This window comes from Pygocentrus nattereri, chromosome 4 (genome assembly GCF_015220715.1).
Source record: "Pygocentrus nattereri isolate fPygNat1 chromosome 4, fPygNat1.pri, whole genome shotgun sequence".
Lineage (NCBI taxonomy): Eukaryota > Metazoa > Chordata > Actinopteri > Characiformes > Serrasalmidae > Pygocentrus > Pygocentrus nattereri.
In genome coordinates, this window is record NC_051214.1 from 31896795 (window position 1) to 31921122 (window position 24328).

At 38.6% G+C, this 24328-nt stretch overlaps 1 protein-coding gene across 1 annotated transcript in view; it reads right to left on the reverse strand.

Annotated features, from left to right (window-relative positions):
* Window positions 1-14576: 14576 nt before the first annotated feature.
* The window catches only part of kcnh5a (potassium voltage-gated channel, subfamily H (eag-related), member 5a), a 152195-nt gene continuing 142443 nt past the window's right edge, over window positions 14577-24328 (reverse strand). The window contains exon 12 of the mRNA XM_017710492.2: window positions 14577-21938. Within this exon, the coding sequence (XP_017565981.1) occupies window positions 20718-21938 (1221 nt within the window). The 3' untranslated portion in view covers window positions 14577-20717. The remainder of the gene's footprint in view (window positions 21939-24328) is intronic.

Genomic DNA, 24328 nt, shown 5'->3' on the forward strand with positions numbered 1-24328 from the left:
AGAAGAAAACTGCAAATGGAGTTTTGGCTCAGTTTAGAGAGGTATAGATATCTTCGGGGTAAGGTGTTGGGTTTTAAAGCATCATTTGAAAAGACCCCTGAGGAAACAGCACAGGGCAGCAGCTACTCATTTTCAGTCCTCATGCACATGAGGCCCAGATCTACGTATTCAATGCTGTATTTGTTTTGGCCTTCGTCTTCACTACAGCACTAATGTCAATCAATAATTAGTCACTGGCACTGCAAGTTTGCAATATTTCAAAAGTGTCTGTAATACACACTAATTTTAAAGTCATTTAATGAGAGTGGAAATTTAGATACTGTCCAGCTGTTTTCCTCACTTTTGTATGGGGAAAATGTGTCCACAAACATTTAGATAGTAGGAGTGTAACATAGTGACAGTGACACTATATCAGTAACTGATCAGTTATCAGTTATCTAGCATATGTTAGTGCTACAAGTATCTGTACATATATATTCAGATTTGAACTGGAAGTTGGCACAGCCTAAATGTTTTTTCTTGTTATTTAGATAGATAGATAGATAGATAGATAGATAGATAGATAGATAGATAGATAGATAGATAGATAGATAGATAGAACTTTGTTTGTTTGTATAGTTAAAATCATAGGTACCTGATGGTATTTTTTTAAGTACTTTATATTTTATGTACTTTATATTTGGGTTTGATACATTCCAGAATCATCACAAAAATTGGGATGCTAGTCAAAGCATAATTTCATTGTAATTCATCATTATTTTGCATTGATTTTTAATATTTATTGTATATATATATATATATATATATATATATATATATATATATATTTGTTCTATATAATTTGTATCTCCATTTTTTCAGTTTTTGATATAATTTGAAAATGCCTGTTGACCTTTACACTGTGCGTGAATTTCATGATAAATAGACCAAAAGGAATGGCCCAAAATTACTGTAAAAAGTTCCGGTTCCATTAACTTACATTAAATGTGTCATGTAAAGCATTCAGTCACATAAGAATTCTACTTGCATAAATATACTGAGTACACATTTTTAAATGTTTAAAACCTGTTTAATTCTAAGAAATCAGAGAGGGTTGAAACCTTTGTACCTTAAATATTTCATAAAAGCAATAGATGTGGAGGTGCACTGTTAGAAATAAAGGTACTGTGCAGGTACATTTTTCATTCATCAATGTACAAACAATGTAAATGTAAGAGTACACGCTTACTAACATACACACACACAAGCACACTCGATACACAGTACACTATACTCACATCTAGCAAAAGATTCCTCCTGACAGCTCTGCACTCTGCGGTGGTGGATCTGGGAACAAATGCATGCGTCAGAGGGACATTTTCAGCAGAAATGAACCGTAGTGACACATCTACCAAATAATCCTGAATGTACAAGATTTAGCTCAGAATTCATGCCCTGAAAGCAAAGTCGCTTGAACACTGCTAAAGCACAGTGTGCATGGTTGCACTTAAAGACATGGAGAAATGTGATCCTATAATGCGCTCCTGAAGTTTTCAACTCGATGAACAATTACACAACAGAGTACATGAATGTCTTTAATAACGCTTGTTGTTTTACATCTCAGGAACAGATGGTATGCTCTCATAGAACTAGCTGTTCACAGCTGTTTATGGGCTATTTGGAGGCTTTTTAAGTTTAGCTAAGCTTTGTTTTTTCAGGGCAGACGTCTCTTCAGCATCTAAAGCAAAATTGTATGAATGGATGATGCTGTAGGGTACAAGTCATTTTAGAAATGGAATAGGGAACCACAGAATGCTGGATAGCCTGAATATTTAACTCAAAGTTGGAGGAAAGTAGGAAATTATTTATGTGCTATAATTTCACATCAATATTTATTTGGACATCCCTCCTAAACCATTGAACTCAAGTGTTTCAGCCACACCCATTGCTAACAGCTATATAAAATTAAGGTCATAGCCATGCAAACTCCATAAACAAATGCTGGCAGTAGAATGGGTCATACTGAAGACCTGAGTGACTTTAAATATGGCATTGTCATGTCATAAGATGTCATCTTTGCCAGTCAATTTGTGAAATTTTGGCCCTAGATCTGGGGCTAGATCTGCCCTGGCCAGCTGTAAGTGCTATTATTGTGAAATGGAAGCACCTAGGAGTAAGGGCAGCTCAGCCATGAAGCAGTAGACCATGCAAACTCACAGAGCAGGGCCAACAAATGCTGAAGCATGTAATGCATAAAAATCACACATGCTTTGTTGCACCACTCACTACCAATTCCAAATCACCTCTGGAAACAACATCAGCGCAAGAACTGCCTGATGCTTCATGAAATTGGTTTCCATGGCAGAACAGTTGCACACAAGCTTAAGATTATGCATGGCATTGGCTAAAGTCATATAAAGCATCATTAGACTCTTGAGCAGTGGAAACATGTTCCCTGGAGTGATGAAGTAGGCTTCATCATATGGCAGTCTGATGGATGAATCTGACTTTGACAGATACTTGGAAAACGCTACCTAATCAGATGCATATTGCCAACAGTAAAGTTTGGTGGAGAGGGAGTAATGGCTTGATTTTTTGAGAGTTTGGCAAAGATACCTCAGTTCCACTGAAGGGTAATATTAATGCTACAGCATACAAAGATATTTTAGACAATTACACACTTCCACTTTAGGAAAGCCCTTTCCTGTTCCAGCATGCCCCTGTGGACATCCATTTAGACATAGTTTAATAAGGTTGGTGAGGAGGACCTCCATTGACTGGCACAAAGCCCTGATCTCACATTCACTGAACATCTTGGAGATAAAATGGAATGTCAGTTAAGAGCCAGGTCTTCATCAGTGCCTGATCTTACAAAGGCTCTTTTGACTAAATGGGCCAGTTCTATATATTAATACCCACAATTATTGTCCAGCAAGCTCAATATAGGTGTGATGGTACATATACTTTTATATATGTGCATGTACTACTTGAATGCTCCAACAGCAGCAGCATCAATGTGCTTAGGACCTGTCTTACAGAAATATCTATGAATATACTATGTAAAATAGTTTTACCAGCTCATAAATGGATTCAGCTCTGCAAACTGAGTAAGGGAGAGTGGTTTCTGGGTGTGATGGGAGAGGGCTTATTAGTATGCCTTAATGCCCTAAGGGTAATAAAGCAAGGGGCTGTAGCTGCCCTTGGGGAAGGAATACACTGTATAAGACTATTTGACTCACTGTTTCACCAGCACACATATTGCCTAGATGTTCTGCCTCCCTCCACCTCACTGTCCATAAATCCCTGCAGATCAGCTTCTCAGTCCTATTAGTCTTGCCTTCACCTGTCCAAAGTTTGGAAATAGCATCAGGACCCAATGCAATATCTCCTCAGTACAGAGTGAGTGCTGAAATCTGATTTCAGGAACAACCCATAGAGGTATAATAGCACGCTATTTAAAAGTATTTCTCCGTTTGAGCCCTGATGTTGGGCTTCTGAAAGAGCAGCCATGCTTCCCCACACTCCTGACAGTTAAGTCCTTCCAAGTTTTAGAGTCAAACTGCAAAGTTTGTCCTTAGCAACAACTTTATCCCCCAATTAGGTACAATTAAGTCAAGCGGCCAGGTGAAAAACATTCAGCTGCCAGAATGACTGTGAACAGTGGTTATTTGGTCAACTGTGCATTAAAGGGAAAGCGCTAAATGCACATAGCTACAAACTACAACCCCCAAAGGCTTTAGCTTTCCATGACACTAAATGAGGAAGAGTCCATGAATATAGTTCTGTCCAAGCTAACAATGGAATGGGGCTGTGGAGCTGTGGATTTGTCCCCAATACTGTTGGGACTGAGTGCAATCAAATCCTCACAGGAATGTGCCAACATCTAGTGGCCTTATATATATATATATATATATATATATATATATATATATATATATATATATATATATATATATATATATGTGTGTGTGTGTGTGTGTGTGTGTGTATATTTATCTGTACCTACAATATTTATATAAATTTATATATATGCATGAATACAGTACTGTGCAAAAGTCAGAGACCACTCTTTTGTGTATATTTTTCAGTAAACACAGACATTAAAAAGGAAGGGTAAGGAAAAATCTGAAAACATATATTTAATGTATACGTATATATGTATACGTATATATATACGTATATATACGTATATGTATAATATAGTGTATATATATATATATATATATATACTATATTTATATACCTATATTATATATAAAATTACCCAGTATACACTGTATATAAGTATATTAATATAGTTACTTTCTCTGTCTGTCTCTCTCTCTCTCTCTCTCTCTCTCTCTCTCTCTCTCTCTCTCTCTCTCTCTCTCTCTTTATATATATGAAAAAAAAGAGAGATGGTTGTGTGTAAAAATCCCAGTAGATGAGCAGTTTCTGAAATACTCAGACCAGCCCATCTGGCACCAACAACCATGCCACAATCAAAGTCACTTAAATCACCTTTCTTCCCCATTCTGATGCTCAGTTTGCACTTCAGCAAGTTGTCTTGACCACGTCTACATGCCTAAATGCAGTGAGTTGCAGCCATGTGATTGGCTTATTAGCTATTTGTGTTAACAAGCAATTGAACAGCAATTGTACCTAATAAAGTGGCCGTATTGTAGTATGACTGTGGCAATAATGAAATCATTAAACTGTGTCTTTTTTCAGCCTGCAGACAGACGTAATGCAGCATGAAGTGATTGCTTGACCACTGTACTAGCCAAAAGTAAAAAATGCTTCATAAAAGCCTAAAGGCCTTGGATTGTTGCTCACACACACTTTAATCTTGCCCCCCAGTATAAACACTGAGGTTAGTGAATTTCTGACAAACAGTGAACAAATCCATCTGTACATTCCAGTTTCTCTGATGTATATTAAGCAGGGCCAAATAACAATATCTGTGATTATTAGAAAGATTCTGTGTTATTCCAATTGTGGTCAATTCCTCATTGCTAACATCTATTGCTAACATCTATGACCAAACTCTATAAGAAGCCTCCAAGGGGGAATATTATCTATACTTTTAAAGCCACACATAAGGTTTTTAGTCATTTGGACAGTACCTATACATGTGAGCAGGGTAAACCTTGCCTTTACTCTCAGTACTATCAGTGAGGGGAATACTACTCAGTTGTTCTGCAGTCCCTGAAGCCTGCTGCAAGCTGTGCAGTAAAAGTGATTACACTGTACAAGGCGATGCCATCTTTTACTCGCCTATAATTGTATAAAATTCACATCTATTATACATAAATTTATTGTCCTACCCATTCTGATGTATGAAAAAAGAGACAATTCAATAAAATAAACTTTAGTCAATGTCTGGTTTTACGATTGATTAGCTTAATTTTGCCCTATTTGGGTTCTTGAAAGAGATTAAATGCACTATTGTCAATGGCTACAGTGACAACTATAAAACAAAAGAGTGAATGCTCAGCCCAACTCAACAAAAAAATGTGTCTGGGCGATAGACTAGGATGCAAGAAAATAAGCAGATTCTGCTTGGGACATCCATTAGTGCTATCCACTTTCTAATGTGAGTTGTATATAATCCAATAGTGCACTTTCATTGATTTCAGATACACAATGGGCATATTTCAAGATTTTAATCAAACATTTCTGATGTCTAAGTTTCTTGTATGCTTTTCTCTTAAACTGGCTGCTGGTCACAATGTCATTGTGATTTCTAAGGCTACCAATTTGAACAACTCAAAGTATTCTTTTATGAGTTTTTTTTTGCATTATTGTGTTTGTCAGTGTTGAACCATGACTTTTCGAACTAGACCTTCAGTTCTGGCCATAAATGTTAAAGTGAGAAAAAAACATCTTTGGATTATGTTAATTTCTGCTAGCACCCGTAGACAAGAGTATTCCATCTTTTATTTAAAGGTTCATATATATACATTAACATATATTTTTATCTTACATCAGTTTTCAGAAAGTCCAGGCATAGGGCTGCTTACGCCATTTTCCATTTCTCACACCTGACTGAAACTTTGTTAGGTTACCACTTGTACTCAACAGTTAGTGATGTATGACTCTCTGAAGGCCTAGAGTGACATTATTTTATCAGAATTGGTCCACAAAACAATATAGGAACTGTCAAGTCCTAATAATGTCAGTGGTTAATTTGCCACTTTAGGCCTTCAGTTCAGTTCCTGAAGTCCTAACCAATGGGAGAGCGAGCTTGGCTGTACCTACCAAGATACTGTTGCGAAAACAAAATGCTGATCAGTTTTTGTTAGAGGTTTGTTAACAAGAATATAACAATTTAACAAGAATTGAACCATTTATGTTCCAACCAAATCTTAACAATGAAATCTTAACCGCAATTCTTGCAGAGTTTAAATACAACAAGCATGATGACTATATTAAATAAAAATGAAGTAAAATGACAGACATCTTTTTTATTATTTCAAAGAAATTATATGGCCTAGAATTCCCTGAGGGTTCTCCACTGGTTTTGGTCTAAAATGTCTGTCAGAAGTTTACTACAGGCTACCTTTGGACACTGAAACACTAATGACTGACTGCATACAGACATTCTAATACCACTAATTTTAGCTTTTTCATAGCAAACAATTATAGACTGTATACCTGCATTGAGTGCAGCTAAAAAGCTGTATTCTTATTTTCTCTTCTGAAAGGCCTACAGCACGTATAGCAAGTCTCTTCAACCATGGCAACTAGGCTGTAGCATGGCAAGTGGAAGGGCAGTGACAGAGTGTGCTGTTTATACTGATTAAATGTCAAAACAGTTTCAATGCGCCATCGTTCCTGAACAAAAACTAGTCTGTGCTGCTGCTCAAGACACACACACACACACACGCACACACACACACACACACACACACACACACACACACACACACACACACACACACACACACACACACACACACACACTGTTATGGCACTGTCACTTTGAGTCAGGAATGGGTCTTGATGGCCATATTCAAGACTGGCATCACCTCTGACAGCCAAGGACGCTGGGTATCCATCTGTGTAAGAGCTGAGGTGGGGAGAAGGATGGTGGGAGAACTAGTGGAGAGAAGAGAAGGCAGTGGCAAATGGGAGTACTATGTTTCCATGCTTTCACTCTCTAGCGTGGTAAAGTCAGTAGGGAGTTTAACAGACTCAGAATTAGGGACAAAGTCTGTACAAGGAGCCTATCGACTGGTCCATCTTCAAAATATTAAATCAGTTTGGCGGTTGCCAGTGGTTTGTGGACCTTGTAACAAGCCTGCGGGGGAAAAAAATTCAGTTTACTTAGCAGGAATTATGCACCTTCCAAAAGCTATATGAAGATGCCTGGCCAAGTGCAAAGGAAGCCTTGAGCTAACGTTAGCAATTAGCATACATAGCAAAACAGACAACCTTTCTAACAAGTTCTGTTTTAGACAAAACAGTCAAAATATTCATCCAGCTCAACTGTCCTTGGGAGGGATGTTTTCTTTCTTATTTATTATTATTATTATTATTATTATTATTATTATTATTAAAATTAACCTTTAAAATCATAAAAACCAGTACATTAAGCCTCATTTAGGCCACTGATTGACTTCTGGGCATGAATACATTGTTCATGCATTACCATGATACAAAGATTAAAGAGCAATTTTGAGACCCAGGCCTTGTGCGTCACCTAAAGTATTCAAGGATGCATTGTGGTCAGTGTTGCAGAAAAGTGGAAATGCATTCAAAAGAGAAATCTGAGCTCAATAGGACACAACTAGGACACATTTTGCTAGATTTGAATGACCTAAAAGCTCTCTGACCATCTGACCAAGGCTGTTCAAGACATAATTTTTGAGTAACTGATATAATGAGTCCTTAGAGAGCATGTTAATACTTAATTTCTTTTTACTGAGATTGCATTAACATACCAGCAGATACGAAACAGTCTTGAACTCCAGGGTGTAAAATCTGGCCAAGTGTGTGTCGTACACTGTGTGTGTAATGGTGTGTATTCTCAATAAACACACAGAGTATTACTGGCAATAGTGCAAGGCATAATTGCAGTCAACTCATTTTGCTTTATTACTTTTTGGAATAAGCTCAAAAAATAGCTAAACTAATGCCTGTAAATAGGCAGTACAGTGCTTAAGCATCATGCTGAAAATCTTAATTAGATTAAAAAGGACCAAAGGTAATGAACAGTAGAAAGAAATTTACATCTTTTAAATAAGAGCATGAAAACTCTAAAAGCAGAGAAACACAAATTCATTTAGGATTAAAGGGAAGGACGATCTCATTATTGTGACAAGAGCAACACAATTCATTCAGCTTACTAAGATCACTGGGTAACTCTTTATCTGAAGGCTACCTATCAGGGACTTTAGGACACATGCATAAGCACTGAAAGATGCATTTATAAACAATACTTGGGTGTTTATAAATAGCTTATATCGGTGTTTGAAAGATTAAGATGTTTTATAAAGCAGGTTGCATTGGTATTCATTTTGTGGCTGTCAGAACAAAAGCTTGCATCTCCAAAATGGTAACTTTAAAGGAGAGGGAGACATATTCTTAACTTATGATGAAACTTAATGTAATAAGATTTATTTCCAAGTCATTTTGGAGCATTTGTATTAGTCCATTCATCATGACATTGTAACACACCACAAAGAGTAACTAGGTTTTTCAAATTCTGCCAAAAAAAGAAAAAGAAAAATGACAAAAATAGAGTTCAAATATTTTTGGCAACAATGATGAATTATATCACTGTATCATTCCCAAGCAATGCTAATTAAGACAGTGACTTAGCTAAGCAAAATGATGACAGATGGCTTTACCTCCAATGGCATATGATGTCATTCAGTTAAAACATCATTTTGGGAATACTGACCTAATCTAAATACATTTTTCATGTTTAATGAAGTCCCTATGTAGGTAGCCTTCAAATACAGTGTCACCTGTCATTGTTACTGTATGAGCTTTTGCTTTCAGGCAAATGCTGCACATGATAAATGTGGATTTAAGCATCGTCTCACTGTCCATTAAGTATCTTCTTAATTCCTCCTTTCCAGGCCATTACTTTTCATTAAACCACTAACATAGAACGTTCAGCAGGTCTAGATTATTGGAAGCCACATACACTGCAGTATGTTTCAGATTTAAATGCCGTGGGCAGTACACAGTCCTCATTTAGGTCTATAGCTCTATTTTAGGTTTTCATTCTTAGAATATCTTTATGTGGAATGGAAAAAAAATTCCACACAAGCTTCATCAGAAACATTCTTAAAGATAAAGATAAGTGGTTGTTTGCTTGAATGTAGTGGGATAAAAACCAAACAATGTTCTTTAAAGGACTATTTTATTTTTTTGTGATGTCATGAAAACCAGCATTCTTTACAGTTTTATAAAAATGCAGGAGATTACTACAGCTTATTACTCTAAGTGTAAAACGGAATACAGCTACTGTATGTCACAGTAATCTTGTTTGGACTGTAATTATGGTACATTAATGCAACTAGTAATTTATTGCATTTTAATAGTGATTTTTAAAATAGTTATTCTTAAAGATACAGTAAGTAAATAAGAAAAGCAATCAGTTTAATATTAAGTTATAAAGAGAAGGTGGAAAATGGTTCTGTAAAAATGAATTGTGATTGATTTTGATATATTAAACTACGCAAATGTTATTAGTGGACTTAATTTTGAGAGCATAGAAATTTTAAATACATAAATACATTAATATAGGTATACTGACTTCACTGAAGAAAACTAGAGACTGTTAATTGTTCTGAATAGTCAGTTCTTCTCTTGTCCAACATATTGTAAATTGGAATTTGAGCTGATGAAATTTACTATTTAATTTTTTTGAAATCTTGTCTACCAGAGACAGCTGGCTTTCCAGGGTGCTTCGTTCTCTTTTCGCAAGGTTTTGTGTCTCAGGTGGATCAGAGCTGGTAGAATGGGCTCCAGCTACTGTAACCATGGATACACAGTGGCCCTATCAGAAATAATTGCTATGGTGCAGCTCTGTGGTAATGTGGTAGATTGCAGTTCTACACTGTGATTACTCAAAGACTGTCTTTCCTGCCTGTATGATCTTTTTGTCCTAGATAGAATAAATGACGATCTTGTACCTGGAACCACTGCTCTCCATGTGTTCAGGATGCAGACCGTTTGAATGCGTGCTCAGGAGGCGTATATTTGGAGCAGAACTTTTTCCTTTGTGGGTTACACTTTGTCCTTAGGCATGAACCTGGAGACAAAAAAGCAAACTGTACAGAGCTGGAGAAAGCATTTTCTTCATGAAGTATTTAATCTAAACTAGTCTGAGCAAACAAAGTGCACTGGGATTACCAGTGAAGACAAACATTATAAAATTGCAGAAATGAATTACTTGTAATATCAGAGCAACAGCTTCCTTCACATTCACATAACTAAGGCAGAGTATCAGTTTTCTGAAAGTGCAGAACTCCAACTTTCACCTCCCCATCTTCCCACACAGCCAAGATGGGGTGTGCCATTCAGGGAGATCTTATGCTGTCATCATTAGTTGTGTTCTGTCCCAGAAGAGCAGCTCACAGTGCTGGAACTCTGCTTAGCCAGCATCTCCCAAATGGAGAGGAGACAGTCTACAGTCAGAAATGCAAGAGTACCAACGCATGAATGTGTTCTCTGACAGGCAACTGATGAGGGATGCTGTAGGTATCAGCATTCTGTACTGTACACTATATGTCCTGAAGTATCCAAACATACCTTATAATTAGTGAATTCAGCTACTTTCAGGTGCACCCAATGCTGACAGAGGTATGTCAGAAAAAGCTTGTATAATATCCATAGAAAAAGCATTGCCGATAGAGTGGGATGCTGTGAGCCTAACAACACCGTGTCCAATTGGCAAGTGTTGGCTAGAGGGGTAATAAGTGCCTCAGCATTGGGCCGCGGAGCAGTATAATTATGTTCTCTGGAGTGGTGGAGCTCCATTCAATACCTTTGTTTGGTTTGGCCTGCGAAGATCATCCTAACCCCCTGAGTAAGCTTTTTTTCTGAGCTTTCTTATAAATTCTTGGGGTTGTGATTTTTTGTTAGAGGTCAGCATGGCAAGCTTTCAAAAAGTTCTGTTTGAGAACTTACCTGAGCCAAACCAATATATTGCTGTTGTCACAAGAAAACCTTGTATCTCCAAAATGGTCACTTTACAGGACAAGAAAAAAACCTTTTTTACTTTTAATGTAAGGCAACAAAACCAGACTTTTTTCCAAGCCATTTTGGGTAATTTCTTTTGGTCCATTCATGAAATTTACACACAGTGTAACATGCAGCTGACATCTTCAAATTATGTTAAAAACTGAAAAATGTCAAAAATGTAGATACAAGGTTTTCTTCCAACAATTTTAAGTGTTGTATGTATTTAGAGCTCTACAGAAGCACAACTCGCCCTCCGAATCGAAAGTTAATAATGTTAAGCGTTAATCTTAGTCAGTCTAAAGATTCACACCTTAGCAGTTACAGACATATATGGTATCATTAGTACCATATACAAAAACAGAAACAGATTCCAAGTCAAATCAGGGTATAAATACATATACATACACTCACTGGCCACTTTATTAGGAACAATTAATAGGTTGAACCCCCTTTTGACTTCAGAACTGCCTTAATTCTTCATGGCACACTTTCAACAAGTTGTTTGAAAAATTGCTCAGAGATTTTGCTTGGTTGTTTGAGTTACTTTTGTCTTTCTATCAAAACCAGTCTGCCCATTCTCCTCTGACCTCTCACATCAACAAGGCATTTTCGTCCACACAACTGACCGCTCACTGGATATCTTCTCTTTTTCTGACCATCCTCTGTAAACCCTAGAGATGGTTGTGTGTGAAAATCCCAGTAGATCAGCAGTTTCTGAAATACTCAGACCAGCCCGTCTGGCACCAACAACCATGCCACATTCAAAGTCACTTAAATCACCTTTCTTCCCCATTCTGATGCTCTGTCTGCACTTCAGCAAGTTGTCTTGACCACCTCTACAGGCCTAAATGCATTGAGTTGTGGCCATATGATTAGCTGATTAGCTATTTGTGTTAACAAGCAACTGAACAGTACAGCAGAAAAAAAAAAAAAAAAAAAAAATATATATATATATATATATATATATATATATATATAGCATCATTACAGGATGATCAGCAATATGTTTCAGAGTATGGACAAGACGTTTGAAACATTTGATGTGCTAATTAGATTAAAATGAATCACTGGCGGTCTGCCCCTAGAAAGCTGGCAGACAGTGTTAACATCCCACTCTAGTCAGTACTGAAAGGAGAAAAAAATCTGTTCTCTTTATGCAAAGACAGTGGTATTTGGCAAAACATCATACAGTGTTAAAATGTGTGGGCTGAATGCAGATATTCTGAGGAAGAGCCATTTTCTTGCACCAAACGTCTTCTATCACCAAGTAAACGCAGTACAGAGTAAACAGTAATTTAATATCAAGGCTGCGCATCTCTCCCTGAAATTATTTCCAAACTATCATAACAGTGGTAGTGCGGAACATTGTGTGGGCAGCACTTTCAGCTCCTCAGGATAGCATGACTCTAAAAATAACAATGCTACACAAGTGTATTCTGCACCGACCACAATACACTGTTTGGAAAGTCTGAAATGCTTTTTTTGTGCAAGAGACAAGCTACAGCTATTGTAATAGAACATATATTTGCTGAAGAAAAATAAAAAATAGATAGTAAAAGCAAAATAAAGCCAAAATCCATAATGTGGTTTTAGGTACTGTGACAAAGGGAATGCTAGAATGCCCACTATGTACCTTTACAGTGCTCACTAAACTAAACTGAAAGCTGATATGACTTGATTATCATGATGGGCTCCTCCCACTCCATGTGCTTTTTGTTTTGATCTTCCATGTGCGTTTGTTTTGGTTTAGCCCCCTCGTTTCATGACTCCGCCCCTGATTGTCTCCACTAGTTTTCCTCCTTTCCCTCGTTTTGATGTGTATTTAAGCCCTGTGTTTGCCTCTTGTGGTAGCTGGTCTTTGTGCTGATGTTTGCTTTGTTGGATCGTGCTGTTTGTTGGTTATTGTGGTTACTGTGTGTTGTTTGAACCTGTTTATTTGTTGGTCTGTCATGTCTGCCCCCGGTTCAATCCATGTTGGTTCTATGACCCTGGAACGTCTTGACCATGGCCCTGGATTTGCCCATAATAAATCTCTCTTATCTCCGCATATGCGTCCGCCTCCTTGCTCCCCATTACAGTGATGCAGTTTTGTAAAATCCTGCCTGAAGCTTAGAATAGAACTGTTGAATCATTATCTGTCCAGTGTGCAACATGTTGTAAAGAGCAAAAACTTTTTTTGTGTTTTAAACATCTAAGAGGTGTAATGAAATGCTTGCAAGTATTTCTGCTATAGGCCTAGCTACAGTGCTTGCCAGCTGCGGGTAATCAAGTGTGTTTGCTTCATGATGCAATGTAATTGTAACATTCAAAACTTTGATGTATTATTGCTTCTCTCTCAGACACTGTACATACTGTATGGGAGAAAGGTCATCAAATATTTTGACAAATGCGTCACTGTATTATATTTTTGACAACTGCATTGCTCTCTCACCGTCACATTGACGTGCAGATGTGAAAAACCCTGGCATCATTTTAAAAAGCAGTGTAGAGTAGCCCTGGGTGGACAGATCCAGTGTCCACCTACACCTTCAGTTTCTTTCCCAGAGATAATCCTGCAAGATAAAAACAATTTGACAGTACTTTCCCCAAATAGCTAAATCAAATGTGACCTTACAGCTATTTCTGATTACAAACATAAGCGATACAGGAAGAACAGTCATGCTCACTGACCATGGCACCACAGCATTGAGCTATAATAAGTCCTACAATCCTCGCTTATAGTATAGAGCATTGGAGAAGACGGAGGAAATTGCGGGCACTCTATGGCACAGACTGCCTTGGTCACACAGCAAAATCTCTGTCTGGTCACTATAAGTCATCAGGGAGCTGATTATGGACTCTCTGCCCCAAGTCAAAAGCCCTCAGGTCACTATCTTAGCCCAGCCATGAGATTTCCATGGAGACAAAGGCCTACTGCACTATGTACGCATGCAGTCGTCAAGGAAACAGGTGTGCTGTCAGAACCCTCAAGGTTCTGTTACATATATAGATTCAATATTTTTAATCTAATGTGGGTCAGTGTGCCTTCTGAGAATTTAATATGACAAGGAAGGCCTCACTAAAATGAATTATTTTTCTGAAAGTCTTCTGTGCAGAACAAGGTTTGAGATTGTAAGCTGTGTACTTATTGGCTTAGTGGAAGCATATTTCATTTTTAAAAATCTATATGTTTCCTTCTCTACAATAAATCACTCATGCTGCAGTATTAAAGATATGAAACATTGCACTTTGCAGTTATATAAAAAACGTTTCTGTGCATTTGATACTTGATTAATAAACAACAAACAACAAACTTAGCACAATTAGTATATTTATTTTTAACACCAGTGTAGTACACTGTATATAACAAATTATGGTTTTATTCATGCCAGTGTGGTAAAAATAAACACTTTGTCCCCTCCCACCCACCCCTCCAACATTGTCAGAATATCTTTATACACTCTGATAAAAAGGAAGTCTCATGTACAGTGAAAAAGAGGTTAATAAACGCAGTGGTCACTCCATCAAAGACAAAGAGCCTGGGCACAGTCCTGCAGCCAAAAAAGGCCTTTAACAACATTTGCAATAAGTGTATGCTGTGCCCATAAATAGTCCTGTCCAGTGTATTAATTGATTTTAATTTTCAATGCAATCTCGTCAATTTCCATGGACAATAATTTCAGCACACTTTCAGCTTTTACATAGTAAAAGAACAGAAAAACAATTGACTATACAATAATGCACAATAATATAAGAAGCCAATAGGCAGGAACTTCACTGGCTTTAACTGTATGTGTTGCTTATTTCTGTTCTTTTCTAAACAAAGGCTAATAGTTGTCAATGGTCATCCACCGCTTGCTATGTGGGCGACAAAGACAGATCAAACAGAAAGTGTGATACAGAATATGGGCTAACACCATCATGCCCAATTATAATACCTTCAATTTTAAAATAAAACTCAGTTTTAAGTACATCATGTGCAAAAGTCAGAGACCACCATTCATTTATTTAATTTCCAGTCAAAAAAGCAACTAGAGTACAAGTCGTTATTGGAGACATTTCTGAAGAGTTTAGATATTTCACTTGCATAAGGAAGAGGAATGTTAAAGGAAAATATCAAAAATGACAGGAGTTTCCAAAACTGGAGTTCAGAAAATTATTAAAAGATACAGAGAAAATGGCTCTCCTACCAACCAAGTAAGACCCGGTAGACCACCAGATAAACAGTACTTTCAGCTTTCATCTTTGAGAGAGAGAAGAAAATAAAGCTCCCCTCTTGATTCAGATCAGAAAAAAATCTACAGGTGTTTCTGTCCATCCTTCCACTGTGAAAAGACAACGCAACACCATGAGTCTGAAAGGATGTGCAAACAAAGGAAATAGTGGTGTGGAACCGGACTGGAGGTGTGGAAAAATGTCCATACAGATTTCTTTGAATGTAAATAGTCTGTCATATAAATTGTTCTTTATGTAGAAAATTTAAATAAGTGGTGGGTCTCTGAATTTTCACTGTACTGTATGAATATCTACTACATTATTATATCGATTATAATACATTACTGCCCTTGGACACAATTGTTGTTGGTACAGTATCACTTATTGCATGCTCTACTCTTCCCAGCACTACATAGTCTTCCATATGCCCTGGCCCAGGCCCCCATACATCTTGTCTGGATGTGTGTGTGCATGAACGTCACAGCAAAACGCTGCTTTGGCAGGCAAATATCATTCTCATTGGCATCAAGTTTTGTACAGGTCAAAAATGCAGCATGCAGTCAAATGCCTGGAGCCTCCCTGTGCCATGACGGCTTTGTGTACGGCTCCAGTGTGCATCAGGGAAATGGAGGCAGTCTCCAACCCCTCCCGCTTGGTAAAGTAGTGATGCCTGGCAGGGTAAGACCCTTGCTGGCTTCCTCAAACTGTACTACATCTCTGGAACACTGAGGTCTTCGCAGTGAATAAATTGCACTGGCGTATGTAGTCATCTTTTTTAACACTATTAGATTGTATAGCATTGGTTATCTCGATGTGCACAAAGTCTCTATAAACATACATGTTACTATTTATGTGTTCCTCACTGTTGAGTTTTACAGAATAGGAACAACCCATGGAATGTACAAGGGTAAAAGGAGCAAAAATAATTCAGTGATGCTAATTTAGCATTTTTCTCTTGCACATGAAGGAAGAAGTCCACTCTGAAGGTTAGTGCCTTGGGAGTGTGAAGTAATTATTGTTTAGGTAATAAGGTAAATGTCCAGCAAAAGTTAAATTAATCATTATTCATACCTCTCAAGTGACCATACTCCGTTAAAAATAAGCTATTACATAGTTTTTATGATGTGCAACTGTCAGAACACAATCTTGAAACCTCACTAAACTGAAACATGGAGAATGGTGCACAATGGGTGGATGGAAACTGTGATGACAGTGAGAAGTTGGGCATTTATGAAATTTTTACTGCTATTGACTGTCCGCAATTTCCATGAGAAAAAAAAACATATAACACTTCAGCCAATCGGTTTGTTAGATTTAGTCAAAATTTCAGACCGATTTTAGGTTTAGTAGTAATGTAGACTTATCCTCAAATGCTCCACCCATAGGGGTGTCATTTCTATAGTATGCTAAGCTGGTCACAACCATCAGGATTTTTTCAGTTGCATTCTGATTGGCTATCTGCAGGTCCTTGTGTGCACACTTCCATGCACTATCTATCGAGATGTTACTGTTACTCTGCATGCTTTGAGAGTTTTGGAGAAAGATGGACATCCTTGCATGTTTGCTGCTGCATATCACTGCAGGTGCGTTTTTGCTATAGACCCATTTTAAAAAATCACCTCCCTTACACATCACTCAAAAACAATGTTTTGTGGTTGTTTGGTTTGCATGTCAGTTAGATTTCCTGTCAAAGTAGGAGGCTTGTGGACACATTAAGTGCCAGACTTCTATCATCACACTCATAGTTATGTACTTACGTAGTTTAATCATACTCATCTCATTTCTTATGTTTCTACTTGCTAACTGCATGAGCTGACAAATTCAACTGGAAGGTTATTGCTTGTCATAGTTAAGGCCAACTTATTTAACAGGCTCATTTTCTGCAGAAACATATAAATAAACAAATTGCACTACAAACAATTTTACAAATATTTATAAATGGATATGGTTTTAGTCTCATGGGAACAGACATGATCCTTGTGACAAAAATGCTGGGGACTTAAAACTTTTGGTGCTAGATTATGGTGAAATACTCTGGAACCCCCCTCTAAAACCCACCCCCAAACTCCTCTAGTCCATGGTCTTTTAATGTCCAGAGCACAATCAATAACACCAGCAAAACAAGCTAGCTAGTGCCATTTTATCAATGGTTAACGGAATTGTCTTTCCATTATAAGAGATTATGTTTATTTTTACCGCCTTTAATGTGCTCTTCTCACACAAAACGTTTGAAGGTTTTTTGGGGGAACTTTTCAGTCATGCTAATTTATGTTATATCCAGGGGCTAATGACAGGCTTGTTGTTCACTGAACAGTGCTGATGAACACACCATTGTCCCTACTTTAAGCTCCGTCTTCACAAATTGTAAGACTGGTTTCAAAATTTCGTACTCAGTTTGTTTCCACCCTAATGAGTTGACATTCCTACCTACATTTAGTCCACAAGTTCTCATGGTTGTACCAAAATTACCTCATTATGAGATCATGTCTGGCCCCGCAAGACTTACATGGTTCAAAGTTTAGCTCCAGTTAGCTGATCATTTGCAATGTCAGAAGGTAAAACCATCTACATTACTTTAAAAGTGCGGTGCTGCATTGGGAATACAGAGTGCGGACCAGTCGAGTAAACTGAATAAATAAAGAGGGGTAAATTCAGGCACCTAGTCATTCAACTCACACCATACTCACTGTAATATTGAATCTGAATGAACTAAATGTATGTGTATGTGTGTGCAGGCAGGATGGTCATTAGTATTTTGTTTTAATATGGAACCTCTATAAAACTAAAGGTACACAGTGGGAAATTTGACTAATTCTATCTAGACGTTAAAGAAATATGCTGATGAAAAATCTAATTTACCCAATTTCCCATTTACCACAGATATATTTGCTTAGCCAAGACACAGTTGGCGTCCAAATTTTGCTATTTTTACTTTAAAACTGGAGCTAACAAACACCGTCAACCAAACAGCCCAAAAAAAACGCCTATAAAATTACATTTCAAAAACTTCTCTCAACACAACTAAACTGCATCCAGGTCTTCACAAAGGACATACAGTCTAGTCAAAACTTCAGCACTGCTAGCAGCCATTTCAGACATCACGGCTGGTATTCACAAAACAGGACTGATCTTGGATCAGATTCCTCTGTATTTATGAGTACTGGCGTCCCAGTGCTCTCACCCTTTCTCTTCAGCCTCTACATTAATACCGGTGTCTCTAAGGAACCAGCTGTCAAGATCCCGAAGTTTGCAGATGATGCAACTGTGATGGGCCTTATAGCTGACAATGATGAGTCTACCTACAGAAAAAACGTTGAGCGGCTGGTCTCCTGGTAAAACAACAACAACCACCTGCTGCTCAACACATGAAAAACTATAGAGGTGGACTTCAGGCACAACCCTCCCTATCCTTCCCTCAACATCAACAGCTCTGTGGTTTTCACGGTGGAGTCACTCAAGTTCCTGGGCACCACCATATTCAAGGCCCTGAAGTGGGAGAGGAACACAGTCCCCTTAGCCAAGACAGCACAGCTGACATTGTTCTTCCTAAAACAGCTGGATAAATTCAATCTGCAGCAGAGCTTGATGATCCAGTTCTACACAGCGATCATCGAGTCCATCCTCACATCATGCATAACCATCTGGTTTGATTTTTTAATTTAAGTTAAGTTGAGTAGCTTGAAAAAAGCTATATTGGTGGAATATTTTTACAGATTTAGAAATAAAAGCTATATTGGTGGGATGTTTTTTGCAGAAACGATTTGGGCTATTTTGGTGACTAGTGAGTTCTAGTGTTCATGGGTATTGTTAGCCTTGTTGCTCCAGGTTTAAACTACAGAAGCAAAACATGTCTAAGCTGGGGTAAGTGGAAAATGTAATTAATTAGATTTTTCACCTAATCATTTCTTTAAATGAGTTTTGATGATGACTGTGAAAGATTTGCATTAAGATTTTACCTTATAATTCTAATTCACCCTCAAATCCCAGCATCCTTGGATATTATGAAGTAGCATTGTATGTGAAGGCCTTCATGTAAGCATCTTGTGAGCTGGATGCTGTTTGAAATCCCTCTTGTTTTTAAGGACACTGAGAGAAACCAAGAATAATATGAAGTACACAGAAAAAAGCACAAGTAGGTTGAGTTACTCTATCATACCAAACCCTCTGTAGTGCATTACTGGGCATCTGAGAATACTGATATGGAAATATCAATGCTTTTCTAGATAGAAACATTTATTCTGGAACTCCCTTAGTGTCTGTAGCTACTTTTCCAAAACCCAAATATGGAATTACACAAATTATTTTCAGCATAAAAAACATGGAAAAACATGGATTCAGTAAAAGTGTTTTTTAGACAAAGTAATGGGAAAAATGGATGAAGCTGTTGAAATTTTAAAATCTGTATCAAACCAACATGTGTATTGTATCTCCCTCTAACTTGGTTGATATCATGCAGAAAAATACTGTTCATGCTTGTGCTAAGATAGATGTGATTATGTTCATGCTTCTAAGACTGCAAAGAGATTTTCTCCAAAATGCAGCCCTTAGTAAGAGTTTGACATGTTCATTTGTATAAGTAATATGAGGCAAATGATTGCTTCCTATCCCTATCATGCCAATCCGCATTACAAATCCATCCAGCATGCACTCATATCATACTAAAGCATTTTACCCACCCACCCCACAGTTCCCAACATGTCAAATTTTGAATGGTAAATCAACCATGAAGATATTGCTTCATGGGTAAAAAAGAGGTTGAGAAAAATAAAAAGTTGAAGCTACATATAGGTTGCTCCTCACATGTATTAGAGGAAAAACAATAGAATTTCTTTGAAATCTCCATCTCTGGTCTGCATGCATGTGATTTGTAGTGTGTTGTAAATACTTAAATAATAAAGATATCAGGATATGTGGTGGAAAAAGGGTGTGGAGAGACTAGAGCCACCCTTTCAGCTATTTCAGTCTGCAGAGATGCTTTGTTCAAGCAGTACCACCAAAGTACCAAACCAAGCCTTATTACAGCTACAGAGCACCTGTGTGCAGGGCACAGTGCATCTGCTCTTGAAGATAAATGCCCTGAAATATCAGTCAATAAAGAGATAGTCCAGCGCCTGGGGCCAGTATAAAAACTGTGTCTCTTTAAATCGTTTTGCATGCAGTCGACTGCATAAATATACAAGCAACCACTATTCTTAGAGTAGACTTCATTGGCAGGCCAGATTCCAGCTGGACATGCATCTATTTACAATAGAAACTATTCTTGCCTCCTTAAACAGTTTCCTCATCCATCGTCAAGTGAGAAGGAGAGTTGAAATAAATAAACCCACCAACTTATATCCTATAAATAAATGTTCTCTCTTGATTCAAAAGGGTCCATCATCTTTCTCTGCATCTGGGGTAACAGGCCTTGAGACGGTGAAGATATCCTGGCATTTGAGTTTGGTTTTGGGGGTTAAAGTCTGTGGGTGTGGGCTGGGTCTTTTCTCGGAAAGCAGTCTCAAGATCTCGCCCACTTGAGCTTCTAACACAGACAGACGACTGCTAAGTGTCTGGATGTCCCCCTTCAGCTCCATCTTGGCCTCCTGCAGGGTGTTCTGCAGGAGGGCCTGCTCAGGAACAGGTTGGAATGGAAGACCTCGTGGAGGCAGAACCCCTGTTCCAGGGCTGGGCTGCTCAAAGGGACTCCGCTCAAATGGACTTCGTTCCATTGGACTACGTTCCATGGGGCTGCGAGAGTCACCTGCTCTGTCAATGCGCAAGTCACTTTTGGTGATGCCACTGTCACAAGAATCAGTCTTGTGTAAGGCGCTCTTCTCATCAGCCCCTTCACCACCTTCATTGGAATTGCCATTGCCATTACTTTCCGAATCTCCTGCTCTACCAGGACCTCTCCCTTCAGCCTCCTGGTTCTTGCCATCCTCAGAGAGCAGTTCCTGGGACTGGGAAACATCTCCCCATTCCTCCTCCCTCTGCTGCCGCTCTGGATCAGATGGAGGAGCGAGGGAAGCTCCAGTCCCTGTGTTCCTGAGACGCATCCAGCCCCGTCCACCCCTGCCTGCCCTGGGGCGGACCGGACTGGTGACCTTTAAGCAGTTCTGGTCACCTATGCCCAAGCTGGGTTTCAGTTCCAAGGCCTCGTGTCCATCCCTGCGGCCAGAGTCCTCTCTTTGAATGTAGGCCAGGGAGCTCTGGACTGGAGTTATCTGTGAGACAGTCACAACACTGGGGCCACCGTTCCCACCACCTCCACCTGAACCAGGGGCCCCATTTTGCATAGGGGGTCCGTGCTGGTGTTGCAGTGCATGGTGCACCTGGTACTGGGACTGATGATGATGATGGTGGTGGTGCTGCTGCTGCTGATGGTGCTGGTGAGAGAGCGGTTGGAGCTGGTGCTCCACTTGGAACTGGTTCCTTTCCAGATCTGACTGCAAGGACCCTTGCGCCCTCATTTCCTTCTGCTGCTTGAACTTCTGGAAGAGTTTGCGGACTGGGTGGTCCACAGGAATGGAGAGCGTCACCTCATTCTTCTGATGTCTCCTTTCCTCCTCCTCCTTCTTCACATCAGCGATTTTGCGAAAGATGATCTGTGAAAAGGCAAGCGTTTCTAAAGTGAGAACTGTGCAGCACAGAGCTCTATTACAGCACACATGTTTATGTCAATAAATAAAGTTACTGTGGGTGTTGAAGATAATAAAACTAAACTAATACACTATGCTCATGAGGATAATTGTGACCATGCTACAAAATGTGTTAATCTCTAAATTATGGATAAAGTGAGAAGGTTAACTGACCAAATGAAAGATAATGGTACTGAAAACCCATAAAAAGCTACCAAAGGGGAGGAAAAATATTTGTAGTGAGCTTTTCTTCCACTTATGACCTTCTTAGCAGGAGCATGAGAGCTTAGGTCCCTAATTAAGGCTTGCTCTAGTTGAATACAGCTCATAATGAGCCATTAAAGCCCATAAGAGATTGGAGGGCACAGCTGGGAGGAGCAGGTTCATCCTGGTCCATTCTCAGTAACGATCAGCCTGCCACAAATAGAACTTTCACCTGGTGTCAGCTATTGTAGTTGTGTTTATCCAAATAACAACCCATTTATTAATTTATTGATGTGTACAGTAACACGGCATGAGGAAAACACCTCTGTGATTTCTATGAGAACCATTCTGTTACGCAGCCTGTCCTCAGTCACTGAGAACCCTCCCCTGAGTCGTGCAGTCATTGCTGCTGTTAAAGATTTATTGTTTATGAACAAGCTTAGTGCTGGGGTCAAGTAGCACTTTAGAAGACTGAGGGAAAAAGCCGAGAGTTCAGACAGAATTTAGGAGGGGGGCTCAGTATTGAGCTGCAGCAAACAGGCCTGGAGTTCTGCCAAATGGAAATGCGGTTCATGCTCACAACCCACAACAGGCTGTGCTGTCAAACTTTTAAGTGCTTAAACTGGCAATAGCTAACGAGCAACACACTCTCCTTCAGTAAGTAAGCAGCCTCAGAGCAGGAGACCCTCTGAGGTCAAAGAAAGCGAAGCAGCCTCTGGCAAGTCCAGCAGTTCCCTCGGACCCAGACCACCACCCTCTCCTTCTTCACCTCCCTCCAGCTGTGGGTATGCTCATGACAGAAGCTTTGATCGCATACGTTGTTAATTAGACAGCACTAATTAGCTGCCCGGGCCTCTCAACGGATGCCCTGGAGAGGACTGCATGGCCCAGCCTGACATACTATAGAAGGCACTTGCTGCACAGCTTGTTACTTTTAATAAGGTGCCTATCTTACTATTTAAAGACCAATATGCAGTTAAGTGTTTGGTTGTTGTTTTTACTTGCCTCCTCCATCTTCATCACTTTGCAAAGTCTTTACACTAAAAAATAAACAGGGTGCAATTTTTTGTACATTGCCTATAAAAAGTTTGCCTCTGACCGGAAATTTCTGTATTAGCTAAGAATATATAGCTGCAAAGGTTTAGTTACCATAGTGGCTATTTTATAATTACAATAATTTACAACACTAACCTTCATGTTTATAAAAGTCTCTTCATTAGTATTAAAAATAGAATTGGTCTCAACACTAATTTGACATTTTTCTTTTCCAAACAACTTAGGTTAACTGCTATGAGCTTTGGGAAGATCTTATATTGAGTGACAGTTCCAGATTGAAAGATGAAAACTCACTGAATTTATGAAACACTGATAGCTGCTTTTTAGCTTTGACCTCATTAACTCACTGGAAATGTTTCACCAAAACTGTTTTTTACTCTGTTATAATTAGTACACAAGATATCCAGAAGCTCATGGAGAAGAGATGATGTACACTGAGCTGACCAGAACAAAACTATTTTATTCAGGATCATTATTTTCACACCTATTGGAAAATGCTGGAAAATGTGGGTTGGCAGCCATGGTGATTAGTTATATATCAGGTATGGTCAGAGCCAGTCTCTCCACCCCTCTAACTCTCTTAACCAAACTTTCTGTTGTTGTTCTTACATCCATTAAAACGGTTTAATGGCATGATGTTAGCTAATCTAGCTACTTTTTCAAAAATATGGTTCAGTTTAATGCAATAGTTCAGTATTTAGCAGTCTGATGTAACTCCTTGAACACTTGGCTCCTGTGTGCACTGTTGGAGACAAACATCCTGTAGTGCAAACATTTCTGCAGTATATTCACTTCTCACTTTGTGGGTCTTTCCCATCTTTTCACACACAAATACATATAATAAAAAATGTCCTTTCTCAGACTGTCTCAATGAAATAAAGCAGATCTCAATACTGTATTAATGAAGCATCACTGATTTCTGAATTCTTTCTGCTAAACTCCCCTTCGGACAAAAGAGGAGATGAACATTAGCATTTCACTGTGAGACATTCTGGTGATGAATGAGAAAAGCAGGAGTTCTTCTTCTACACTGATGAACAAGTTCAGTGATACACAGCGTGTTACAAATTATTCTGTAGTACACTCTTAAAAAGTTG